General features: G+C 36.4%; 1 protein-coding gene across 4 annotated transcripts in view; it reads left to right on the top strand.

Moving 5' to 3' along the window:
* Window positions 1-13,435, top strand: part of RBPJ (recombination signal binding protein for immunoglobulin kappa J region) — a 217,105-nt gene that overhangs the window by 135,538 nt on the left and 68,132 nt on the right. Inside the window, exon 2 of one of the 4 annotated variants that reach the window (XM_082728411.1) lies at window positions 11,185-11,367. The exons of the other annotated variants lie outside the window; for them this stretch is intronic. Coding sequence (XP_082584537.1) covers window positions 11,351-11,367 — 17 coding nt within the window. The 5' untranslated portion in view covers window positions 11,185-11,350. The remainder of the gene's footprint in view (window positions 1-11,184; window positions 11,368-13,435) is intronic. 4 annotated transcript variants of the gene reach the window in all.

Below are 13,435 nucleotides of genomic sequence, written 5' to 3'. Positions count from 1 at the left end.
TGTCAAATAAAGAAAATCTTTTTTAAAAAAAAACACACATATGGAATAAAACAAGTTACTATCCACTGATACAGTTCTGTAAGGTGTGTTCACTTTTTTTATTGCGGAAAAATATACATCACTTGAAATTTTAAATTTTAGCCATTTTTAATTGTACAGTTCAGTGTTACTAAGTACATTCACATTGTTGTATAACTATCACCTACGATCCATCCCATCTCCAGAACTTCTTCCATATTCCTAATTTGAAGCTCTGAACCTGTTAAACAAGAAGTCTCCATTTCTCCCTACCCTGAGCCTCGATAAGTAAATTGGCAGCCACAATTCTGCTTTTCTGTCTTTATGAATTTGAATTTAGGTACCTTATAATAAGTCGAGTCATGGAGTATTTGTCCTTCTGTGACAGGCTTATGTCACTTAGCATAATGTCTTCAAGTTTCATCCATTTTATATAGTGTATGTCAGAATTTCTTTTTAAGTCAGAATAGTATTCCATTTAGTATTCCGTTATATATATACATACATTTTTTAAAAAATCCATCCATTTGCCAATGGACACTTGGATTGTTTTTGATGATGTTGTTGCTGTTGTTATTGTTTTAAGATTTTATTTATTTATCTGACAGCGCACGCGCGCACGAGACAGACAGAGCAGGAATATGAGCAGGGGGGTTGGAAGGTGGAAAGCAGACTTCCAGATAAGCAGGGAGCCCAATAGCGGGGCTTGATCCCAGGACCCTGGGGTCATGAGCTGAAGGCAGACATGTAATGACTGAGCCACCTAGGTGCCCCTTTGTTGGGGGTTTTAATGGAGGGGGGTAGGCCTTTTTTTGTTTTGTTATTAAGAGTGTGATTACAATAAAATTGAGTTTGATAAAACTGTACAAACCACTGTACTCTTGTATAGGTCCACTGTTAGGAAATAGTGTTTGTTGCCACAAAGATGAGTACAAACGATCTTGCTTTGTACAACTCATACATAATCATGACTATTGGAAATAAGACCTAAAATACTTATCCTACCAGTGGGTAGATACCATAATGGTAAAGGTATAGCATAAACAGGATTTGGAAGACCCGGGGTTTTCAATATAATCATTGGAATATTTGGAGGCTTAAGCAATTGTACACAATTTTGTACACTTTATTTTTTTTTAAGGATTTTATTTATTTATTTGACAGAGATACAGCAAGAGAGGGAACACAGGCAGGGGGAATGGGAGAGGGAGAAGCAGGCTCCCTGCTCAGCAAGGATCCTGATGTGGGGCTTGATCCTAGGATGCTGGGATCATGACTTGAGCCGAAGGCATATGCCCAACCGACTGAGCACCCAGGTGCTCCAGTTTTGTACACTTTAAATTGCCCCAAACAGAAGGTGTTATAATAAATGTTCTAGTCTGGTTGACTGAGGCATCAGTTTTTAAAAATATTTTGAATTATTAGGTGAATGAAATAAGACAGCCCTGCACCTGATGAACTAACCTAAGTGATACAGGTTTTATAAAATAGGATTGAATGAGTTGCCTCCAGAAGATATTACCTGTCCCCAGTATCTTGATTCCTTTGTCGAAATGATTTTCTGATTGAACTTACAATGAGAACAAATAAGTGAGAATAAGTATACAAGGGAGAGGGTCCTTTCTCTTTTTATTCATTGCTCTCTTGAAAATACATACTCACTTTCCTTATTCTCTGCAGTCCATTACTCTCTGGCAGAGTTGTAATTTTGGGCCCATCTTCTGAATTGTGACTTTTGTTAATACAGTTCAACACAATTCCATTTCAGGAAAATGTGTTGTTTTGGAATTCACTAATACATGCTTTTTCCATGATGTTCCTTTCTTCTCTCTTCTTTTTTAAAAGATTTGTTTACTTGAAAGACAGTGAGAGAGAATGAGAGGGGGGATGGTCAGAGGGAGAAGTAGACTCCCCACTGAGCAGGTAGCCTGATGTGGGGCTCCATCCCAGGACCCAGAGATCATGAGCTGGAGGCAGACACTTAACTGACTGAGCCACCCAGTCGCCCCTTGATGTTTCTTTCTTACCAAAAGATATACCTACACATATTGCTGCATATCCAACTTTGATAACATTTGGCACTGGAAAATTTAAAAAGCACGCAGAGAATACAAGATATAGATGAAGATGGTAATGGAAAATTAAAACAGCATATTAAAAGGAGTCTCTGGAGACAAACTAGTTCTTTCTAGGATGGCTAAAGTTACAGGATAGCTCTTTAGATTTTTTAATTTCTTTCAGCCTCATTGTAAAAGATAAGCTAATAGAAGGTAGTTGGTAATTTAAGTGAGATGCTTAGCATATGGGAAGCAGTCTGTCAAGTTTATTTTTTCTAATCTACTGGTTTGAGACTGAGAGGTGTTTTAGTGGCTAGAGAGCATCAGATAATAATTTGCTGTTCTTACCTGAAATTGCTTTGTTTTACCTCTACAGTGTTTGAATATGGATTATCTATCTTAAATTAGTTTCTGTAATTAGAGATTTTTTCTTTTCTTTTTTTTTAAAGATTTATTTATTTATTTGACAGAAATCACAAGTAAGCAGAGAGGTATGCATAGAGAGAGGGGTGGGGGAAGCAGCGCTTCTGCTGAGCAGAGAGCCCTATGCGGGGTTTGATCCCAGGATCCTGAGATCATGACCTGAGCCGAAGGCAGAGGCTTAACCCACTGAGCCACCCAGGCACCCCTGTAATTAGAAATTTTATTAAATATTCTTATCACATTATGTTTTATTTAATATTGACAAGTATAGATGGTACAGGATGTGTAACTAAAATATTAGGATGATCAGAACATTTGTTCAATAAATAAAACTTTAACCTCCTCAGTGTTTTTTTTTTTTTTTTTTAATATCCAATGGCAGGAAAGAACTAAATAGACTAACTTGGCTGATCACATCTCACTAGCCTTGGCAGAAAGATCTGATAAACTGCAATAAACTCTGTTAGAATATTTGAGCATATCCACTTTATTATGTTCAAACCAAACTACTGAAACCTCCCTCCTTAAATCTGAAGCCTTCTCCATCTCTCTTAGTAACTCCATCCTTTGGGTTGCTGAGCCTGGAAGAAACCTTGGAGTCACTGTTGTCTCTTCCTTTTCCCCCTCCAACTCCACCATCCAGTGTGAGCAGATGTTATCATTTTGTCTTTAAAATATGCCCATAGTTGGGGTGCCTGGGTGGCTCAGTGAGTGGGTTAAGCTGCTGCCTTCGGCTTGGGTCGTGATCCCGGGGTCCTGGGATCAAGCCCCGCATCGGGCTCTCTGCTCAGCGGGGAGCCTGCTTCTTCCTCTCTCTCTGCCTGCCTCTCTGCCTGCTTGTGATCTCTCTCTGTCAAATAAATAAATAAAATCTAAAAAAAAAAAAAAAATGCCATAGTTTTCATCACATGTGACATGTCCACTGCTTTCACTCTGGTGTAAGGCTCTGTCCTCTCTACCTCCATAGTCACAGTGGCTGCCTAATTGATCTCTGCTGCTGCTTCCCTTCTGCCTTACCATCTTTCTCTGCTTACCAGCTAGATTCCAGCTAAGCTTTCTTGGCTCAGATGTTGGTCTTGCTCAAGTCAGAATTTAGAATAAAAAGCTAAAGGCCTTCATGCTCAGTGGTGTCCCCAAGAATGCGTGCACCTCCCCTCCCTGTAACATTTCATTTAGTATCCTATGGTTTCTGTGTTCTAGCCACGCTGGTCTCCTGCTTCAGGATCCTTGGACCTGCTGTTTATTTCCTTTGCATGGAATCTTCCTTTCATCCCTTCCTTCATATCGTGGCTCAAATATTATCTCAGCAAGGGCATTTTAAAAATTGCACCCCATCTCCTGTCTTCCATGCCCTTTTTTCTTTTCCATTTCTGTTCATAGCTTTTACCACCATATGAAATTTTTAATTACTGTGTTAACTCTGCCAAAGATTTTGGTCTCATGGGTGCACTGAAATGTCCTTAGTGCTTACAAAAGGTCTTCCACATTGTAGTTGTTCAGATATTTGTTAAGCTAATGAATTTGCCTGGAGGGGGGAGAATGCTTGAAGGCATGAGTTAGAGCCACAGACTGGATCATCACCCACATAATTGGAATAAACATTAAGTGTGAAATTTTTTTTAAACAAATCATAAGTACTTCTTGAACATTTTAATTGAAACATTCCTAGTAAAGTGTTTTATTTTGATTCTAGAATTGTGGCATTAGCAGACATTGTAACTGATTACCAAATTGTGCTTCCAAAGTTAGTAAATGTTTATGCATCCTCAGGTGGACAGTATTTTTGATTATTTCACATGTAAGCTTTGTTACTGCAGTTTTGTGCTTGTATTAGCCACAGAGAGATTGTGACTGGTGAGAAGTTACATGCTCTCTAAGTTTCTAATCTGTGATTCCTGACTCCCAAGTCCAGAATTTGATCAGCACGTTCTTGTATCACTCATGATGACAAACTCTTTTAAGTCACCAAAATTTACAGTTTATTTTAAACAAAAAGAGACCTAAGCAACTAAGCTGGAGGAGAAATAATAGAAACTCTACTAAAAAGTACAAAGAAAGTAGAGGTAAACTTCATTCAGTCTCTTTAGCAGTTTTTAGTTTTGGACTGTAAAGACGCTTCTATTAATTTGCTTGTTTGGCATAAATGTGTAGTAGTGTTTATGAGCAGATTGATTTCACCACTACTGCCTTTCCTTCCCTGACATCCTTTACTCAGTACTCTTTTTTTTTTTTTTTTTAATTTAAGGTCAGTTAATTAACATATAATGTATTGGTTTCAGAGGCAGGGGTCAGTGATTCATCAGTCTTAATATCACACCCAGTGCTTATTACATCACGTGCCCTCCTTAATGTCCATCACCCAGTTACCCCTCCTTCCATCCCCACCCCTCCAGCAACCCTCAGTTTGTTTCCTATGATTGAGTCTCTTACTGTTTGTCTCCCTCTCTGCTTTCATCTTGTTTTATTTTTTCCTCTCTTCCCCTATGATCCTTGGTTTTGTTTCTTAAATTCCACATACCAGTGAGATGATATGGTAATTGTCTTTCATTGATAGAGGGCACCCTCTAGTTCCGTGTGGGAGCAAATGGCAAGATCTTTCTTTCTTTCTCTTTTTCTTTTGATGGCTGAGTAGTATTACTCAGCACTTTTGAACTAATGGTTTTTCATGTCCCCCTCCACTTTCCTCGCCTTCCTACTTTTGGTCTCATGGACAGGTAATAACTTGCTAACAACCAATCTGTTTAAAAAAGAGTAGTTGTATGTGTGTGTGTATTTATGTTTAAATAATACCTGTGTATACTGTGTCATCTAGAATTCTCCAAAAATATGGAGGCATATTGTGGCTGAACCTTAGGATATACATTTTCAGAAGAGTTTTCCCAGTTGGGGGTTCCTCAAAAGTAAAATTAGCTGAATAGTCCATCTTTCATAATTGCTAGATCACAAGTGTCTAGTTATTGAGCCATGTTGATCCTGAGTTTAGCTTTAGTTATAGGTTCTGATGTCCCCTTGTCCCTAATTGGAAAAGGAATCATGTTCTTACTATCAGGATGGAAATCAGAATAGTTCATTATTCTTAGGAAGATTCCTTGAAAATTACTCAAAATCATTAGGTTTAGCTTTAGCATTTATAATCATTTTTAGCATTGCCAAAACCTAGAGTTGAAGTCCCTGGAATACGTGATTTTCATACTTTTGACAGTAGTCGTGGTTAATTTTCTGTTGTTATGTAAAAAGACTGTTTCCAAGTATTTGGTTGACAAAACTTGTTTAAAATTTAAGCGTCCATAGAACACATTGTGTAAATTAGGTTACCTAACTTAAAAGACTATATTTCATCAATTCAGTATGCGGAGTTTTTAAACATTTTTTAATAGATAATATATGAGAATTTATGTAAAAATACCAACTTGGCTCACATATCTTACATTGTAAGGTTCTGAAGATATTTAAAAATTTTTTCACTTCTAGTCTCACCTATTTCGTTTTTTTTCTTTCCTTTATTCTTGTATTATGTGATGTTAAAGTCTATTTCATGTACTGCTCCTGCAGTTTAGTGGTGTGTGGGGGGGGGCGGTGGTGAGGAGAAATATTATGTGCAGAGGTACAGAGACCTGAAACACTATGGTGTGTTCTGAGAACTGTGTTAAGTTCCAATGTAGACTAGAACATATGTTGTCTTTGTATGGGTAGGAGGAGACCAGAAGCTGGATCAGGAAAAGACCCTGTGGGAATGTTATTCTCCACTTAAATACCAAAACCAGTAACCTGTGTTCTTTCATACCTTTCTTAATTTAGTGTTCTTCTCTTGCCCAAATTTAATTTTCTCAAGAGTAAGTCTGCCTAGTTATGTGTCAAAGCTGGCGCATTTCTGTATCAGCTTTTAATCTCTTAAATTTTTTCTGTTAAAATTTCTGGTGGCTTAAGAGTAGAATTTAGGAAGAATAAAACAAAAATCTGTGACAAAGATTTTTTTGGAATGTTTTCTGACCTTAGATTCTTGGTTTAATGTGTAAATATTCTTGCCCCGTGTTTAGAAACATGAAGTTGAAGGACAAAAATAAAGGAGAACTTAGGAGTCCATGGCTTAGAAAGTGACCTGCTAGTTGTCATGAAATCAATTTAGTGGGTTACAGCTAGCATTTAAATAAATTTATGACAGAATAAGATACAGTATATCTATTGGAGTGTGTATCAGATTGTTACGGAAAAATCTACTTTTGGTTATGGTAAGCAAAGTTTGAAAAACTATTTAATATTTGTATATGCTTCTAGCATTTCTGTCTATATTTTAAAGACAGTATCCATTCATTTACTTGGGTATTTGGGAACACACTGCCTCTCTTTCTTCACCCCATCTCCCATTCACTGGTGTACCACTGTGCCAGATACTGTTCTAAAGCCTTTACATGTATTAACTCATTGTTGTTTTCCATTACATGAATGTTACTTTTATCCCATTTTTTCAAAAGGAGAAGCTAAGGTGCCTAGTGATTATTAACTTGCCTGAAATTGCATAGCTAAGTTGTGAATCTGAGATTCAGTTCAAAACCAGGCAGTCTTTTATTCAGAGCCCTTTTTTCTAACCACCAACCTTTAAAATAGTCACCTGTGCAAAGACACCTTTCTCAGTGCACTGTGGTTAAGTGCTGGAGGTATGTCTGAAATGGTTCCTGATCTCATGGAACTTAGATATTTATAAATATGTTTGCAACATTCTATGTTTGTTAAATAAATAAATATATACAGACATACCTAATGTGGGAAAATAACTGTGATGTTGAGTAACCATATGTAATTAGCATATTACTATATTCCAGATTTCAGTATCATTGACTATAATTTCCATTGTATGGATATGCCATAATCTCACTATTCTTAGGTTGTCAGAAAGAACTTCCTAGCCCTTTCTTAGTAAGTAATGTTGAATGCATTCATTATTGTCATTTCATATTACTATGTGAGGCTGTTTATAAAAGCAGAAAAATTTCAACTTAGTGGTATCTATTTCTAATTTTCTAAAGTTTATGCTTTAGCAGTAGTGTTGATCTACCTTCAGAAACGTTATATGGTAAATATTCAGTAGTTACAAACAACAAAATTCATTAGACATAAATGGTGTTCTGTGTTAAACCATCTTCCTTCAAAATCTGTTCTCAATATTGTTATTGTAGCATGTATAAACCATTCCTAAATACTTTTTTTCATTCACTCAAATACTTGTGTGCCTGTTAGTTTTAGAGCATATCATGAACTTTCTTTTTTTTCATTTGTCAAATGGGGTGTATAACGTTTTCACGTACTTAGATCATTGGTGCCTAGTGTGTTCCAGGTCTCTGGAAGTTAGATAATGGGCTTAGAACGATAAAGACAGCAGCTACCATATTGGACATAGCATAGTGAAGGAGTCTGTAACAATTTGCATGGAAATGTATTTGTCTCTTTTATAAGAAATGAAATGTTTTGTAGATAGATGCATAGACTTTAATACACATTAATTTTGAAATTAAAAGGTATGTGGTTGGGCATCAGATTTTCTAATGGGCATTCATTTTATAATTCGTTATTTGGCATATTAATAAAATGAGTTCTGCAGAAGGCTTAGGCTATTACTGATGAAGATATTTTTTAAAAGACCCTTTAGGTTTTTTACCGTAACAGTTTGACTGTTAAATGTAATAATTCCGTAACACTTTGTTTCAGCCATTTTAAAAATGGTTACTTTGAGTCATATAACTTGTTACCAAATAGTGGCATGCAGTGTGGATACATGGTTTCCATGCATGGTTTCCATTCAAATTTGAAGTTGCTTAGGAGTTTCCTGTTCTTAATTTGGGGGATTTCTTTCAGTGCTTTTTGTTTCGCTTTTAGTTTAATAATGTTTTGAAGCACTGAAGGAAGCTGTCCATCTCCTTTGTTGTTGTTGTTCTGTTGTTATGTTTTATTTTGTTTATATTTTTAGTGATAACCTGACTGAATGACCTCAACTCCCTCAGCTAATAAAAAATTTCTCTTCCCTTGAGGCTAATACTGGTAGCAGTTTAAGGGACAGGGCCCAGTTGGAAAAATGTGGCTGTAGGCCTTTTTTTTTTCTTCTTCTTCTTTTTTTTTTTTTTTTTTTTTTTTTTTTTTGGAGTAGGCTTCACAAACAATGTGGGGCTTGAACTCATGACTCTGAGATCAAGAGTCATAGGCTCTATCAGCTGAGCCAGCCAGGCCCCCCAGCAGTGTACCCTCTTAAGGAGGATACCTTTCATGTTCATTTTGTTTGGTCACCTAAAATCTGCTGTGATTTTCAAGTAATCGTTAAAAGATCTTCAAGTATATAACTTCATGAAAATGCTGGATGTCATTTGTAGAAATCAAATGGAGTTTCTGGACTTTAGTGATTATGTGTGATCCTAATTCTTAGTGGCTTTACTAAATGTGTATGCAGTTTGTTTACAAATTCATTTACAGACATTGACTAGGTTTTGAGTGAGATGCTTTATAAAATTAAATTATTGTTATATTGGCCAGGTTGAAAAGCAGACATAACTGTTGGATGTGATTTCTTCTGGAAGATAGATTAGCATAGCAGATTACTTAAATCTCTCTGAGCCTTGATCTCCTCCATGTAAAAGGAGGCAAACACCCTGTCAGTCTTAGGAGTGGTAGATCAGGATGAAATAACATGAAGCGCTAGGCACAGTTCATGGCATAGTGTCGATAAGTGTTAGCCTCAGTACCATCGCTTTCCTCAGCAGTATTCTACAATAATACTGTAGTACAAAAGTGCTGATACTCTGTCTGGAAGATCTAGATTTAAGTTCTAGTTCTTTTACTGCAGTCTTTCTTGGATCAGTCACTTGACCACAGTGTATTCATTTTCTCTTCTATAAAATGAAGTTCTGAAAATTAAATGGTGTAATGAGCGAGTGCTCCAGATCTAGTCTTTTTTCTTTGTTATCTAGCATATTTATTATAACTTGCTTTATTTCCCAATAGTTGACATTAATTTTTATGTGCAAGGGAGAAGAGCTTTAATTGAGAACATTAACCTGATAGTTGTGTGGAGGACACATTTATTTGGAGGAGCAGAATGTAGGAAGAAATGACAGTGCCCTTCCAGGTAGTTGTTAATGCATACAGACCCTGTGAAAAGCTTCAAGCTGAAGTGGGAAAGGTCCGGGGATAACAATCAGCTTAAAAAGATGGCTGTGTCTGTAATGATTTCACTGGCCCAGGTCTCTTGATTCTGTTCTTCATTAGTTTCTTCCTGCCTGTTCTGGTAGAGTTCTTTCCTATATGCGATCCTGCCACTATTACTAGGTTTCTGAAGAGTGACTTACATTTTGTAATCTGCTTTCCCCACAACCTGCAGTAAATCTAAATCTCAGAAATGCGTAATTTTCTGACATCGGACTATGAAAGGTTTTCATCAGTTGAGTCTACTTTTTCAAGCAGGAAATGGTTCTACTTTCTCCTTACAGCATACCTTTTAGCTCTAGCTGGGAGATTGGTCATTTTCCATTTCTTGTCTGGTAACGTGACACAGGCTGTTCCACAGGCCCAGAGTATAACAGACCTCTACCAGTAACTTCCCCTTTTGGAAGCCCTTCTTATGGCTTGCTTTTATTAAAAATTTCCTCATCGGTCATCCCTAAGGTAATTTTAATTGCTTTATGACAAATTTGTATGGTAATTGGTAGCAATACAGTATTGGTAATTTAGTTTTACTTTGTGTAGCTTCAGTTATTTTTTCTGGTAACTATTACAGAGTGCCAAGCTTGAGGCAAGAGGAGAGTGAATTCTTAGATTTAAAATGGGACATACAAACTTTTATCCTATCATTTTAATAACCAAATGTTTTAAATGTTCTTATATAACAAAGGTGGGTTGGAGTGAGGAGGAAAGGGGGACAGACAACCTGCCAAGGCAGTCACAGAACCGCAGTACAACTTGATTGTTAGCCATCTATTGTCCATTGATACGTGCATACTCTTAATAAAAGTAAGCTTAGGGGCGCCTGGGTGGCTCACTGGGTTAAAGCCTCTGCCTTTGGCTCAGATCATGTTCCCAGGGTCCTGGGATCGAGCCCCACGTCGGAGCTCTCTGCTCAGTGGGGGATCCTGCTTCCTCCTCTCTCTCACTGCCTGACTCAATGCCTACTTGTGATCTCTCTCTCTCTCTGTCAAATAAATAAATAAATTCTTTAAAAAAAAAAAAAAGCTTTAAAAACTGGAGCTCCATGGACTTTCAGTTTAATGACTTCAGTGGAATTAAAATGATTCCATAATATTAACATCAGGTTGGGCAGGACCCTCTGCTATTTTATTAATGAGTTCCCTTTTGTGCAGGGGTGTGGGTGATTTCCAGCTCTCATCCAACACAGAATACGTTAGGCACCTACCAAGTGTTCAGACCTGTCTTTTAGGTTATTTTCATTTCTTCAGAAGAACTGAAGAATCTGTTGGGGCAAGAGATTTGTGGGGGTTGATGTATCTCCATAAAGCAAAGGCTGTCACTCCGACCACTCTGAAGCACATACTCCTCGTTCATCTGAGGGTTCACATTAAAAATGACAGGGTGACAGAGTAGCAGCAGCAGCCTCTTTGATTTTCTTAGTCATGGCAGCAGTTAACAGTGCATTAGTGGCTTAACACACCAACACTTAAGTCCTTATTTTTTTGTTTTTGTTTTTAAGTCATTGAAATTATGAGACTATCATTCACATGGAAGCATTGTAGTTCTTCGGAACCATTATGATCTCAAAAGGAAAGGAGAATGATACAGATACACTGGCTGAGGTGTTTTGAGGTGCATCGAAGTGTTCCAAGCTGTGACTTACCTTAACATGTTCTTGAAGTACCATGGCGTGGATTAAAAGGTATGCTTTAGAAATCTCCCAGTGACCCCAGAGTCATGGATAGAATGAACGCTCATGATTCTGTATTTAGTTATCACATATTTTAAGAGATTTTAATATTTAGATTATAGATGTGGTTATAGATTTATGGTAAATAGTACTTTTTATTTTGTTTAAAAAAAAAACCATATATCACAAGCTTGATGCGTGATTTCTCCTTCCCTTCCTTCCCTCTTTGAGATACAGTTATAGAAGACACTGGGGTAAATATTTTCCCTAGATTTTAATAGTAATGGGCTGTAATTTCTTTCACCAAATAGTTTAGGTATTATTCATGTATTGGTCTGTAATTAGCTTTGTGGTTTACATCAAAGACTAGTTTCTTTGCAGTGCTGTCATTTCGTGGCCTGAATAGGAAATAGATGAATGTTTTAGTTGGAGCCTTAATTCGACCAAATAAAATAATTCTTACGTGGACCATTTATAGTTTGTGCTTTTTGTCTTTTCCAAAGAATTTTTCCTGAGAGAAAAATGCATGGCTCCCTGTTAACAGTGATTGTTGTTGCTTCACTAATTGTATGTATGCAATTAATTATTTATGTGTTTGTGATATGTAGTCCCCCTGTTATTTGTGGTTGCTAATAGTGGTAATTCTAGGTTTCATATTACCCACTTAGCTGTCAAAAATTGTTAAGGTATTTATGTTCATACATTTTATTTGACTGATGTAGTCAAAACCAGTTTTTAATTATTTGAAATCTTGGAAACCTGCTAATTTTGTACTGTGTGCTTGCTACTGAATGTTTTCTTACGGATGGTGGAAGTGAATGAACCCAGGAAGAATGCAGAATTTATTAATGTTACATTAAGTTCAGAATTTTTTATCTTTAGGATAGTAAAGAAAAGTTTGTTGGGAAGGTAATGGTTTAAGTCATGGATAGATAAATTTAACAGACATACACTAGTGCAGTCTGTAATTTTTATCACTTACGCTGTCTTATGTTAAGATCCTTTTGATATGTCAGCAGTTAAATTCTAAATGAAATTTAGTTATTAAACCTAAGACAAAACTGCTTTATGTTAAATTCCAGTCTATAATGACAGTGATCTAATCAAGTTTCTAGGTAAAGTAGGCAGCTTATAAACCAAGGTAGTCATTCACTTCAACCAGGTATTTTATGTCTGATGGCACACAGTAGTGTCTGCTCTCCAAAAAAGATCTTATCTGACATAATGGGTTAGAGATGATATTTGACACATTGTTTATAAAATGTAATTCTCTATAATATTTGCTACTTCTACTTAAAATACCTTTTTTGGGGTAGCATTTGAGCATCTGTTTTAACTCCACACAGGATTCTTGATCCACAGCTAGGGTTGAGAACTCCTAGGAAGGGTTTATAGCTTAGTGGTTAAGAGCTTAGACTTGGGGGCCAACTGACCTGTGTTTCCGATCTAACACTTAACTTTATTATTTTAACAGGGTATAAAAATGATCTAAAAACGTTTAAATTTGTATATTAAAAATATAGCATAAACATATACATATATGATTTATGTTAATGCATTTTATATGTGTGTATATAAAATATGTATGTATCTCGATATAAATGTCTGCCTGTATCAATAAATTATACACACAGGAAGCCAGTGTTAGACTAACAGTGGTGATGACTATTACATATCAGATCAGGAACTTGTTTATTTGGTGGAGGGGAGTAGGAGGGTGCTATTAAATATTTTTCTTCTCTTTAGTTTTACACATTCTCATATGATCTTCCTAGAGCTAAATAAACAATCACTATTTGATGTTTTCAATTCTTTGGGCTTTTTCTCATCAGTGAAAGATGGCCAATAGAGACCTAGAATTTATCTATTGTCCTCTTAGCCTACTGGGTTGATTTGTGTGTCTCTAAAGCTATGTTTTTCAAGTTGCAGGTTTCAGCCCACTCATTAGTGGGCAAAGAAATCAATTCAGTGGGTTATGACCAGCGTTAGGAATACATACTAGAATAGAAAATAAAATATCAGCACATACTCAGTGTAGAAAATAGTATTTAAAAAATACTTTCAAGTTTTTAAAATGCAG

The sequence above is a fragment of the Mustela nivalis genome (assembly GCF_964662115.1).
Source record: "Mustela nivalis genome assembly, chromosome: 4".
In the NCBI taxonomy this organism is placed as follows: domain Eukaryota; kingdom Metazoa; phylum Chordata; class Mammalia; order Carnivora; family Mustelidae; genus Mustela; species Mustela nivalis.
The sequence above is the reverse complement of the archived record's forward strand: the minus strand, read 5'-3'. Positions and strand labels throughout refer to the sequence as shown.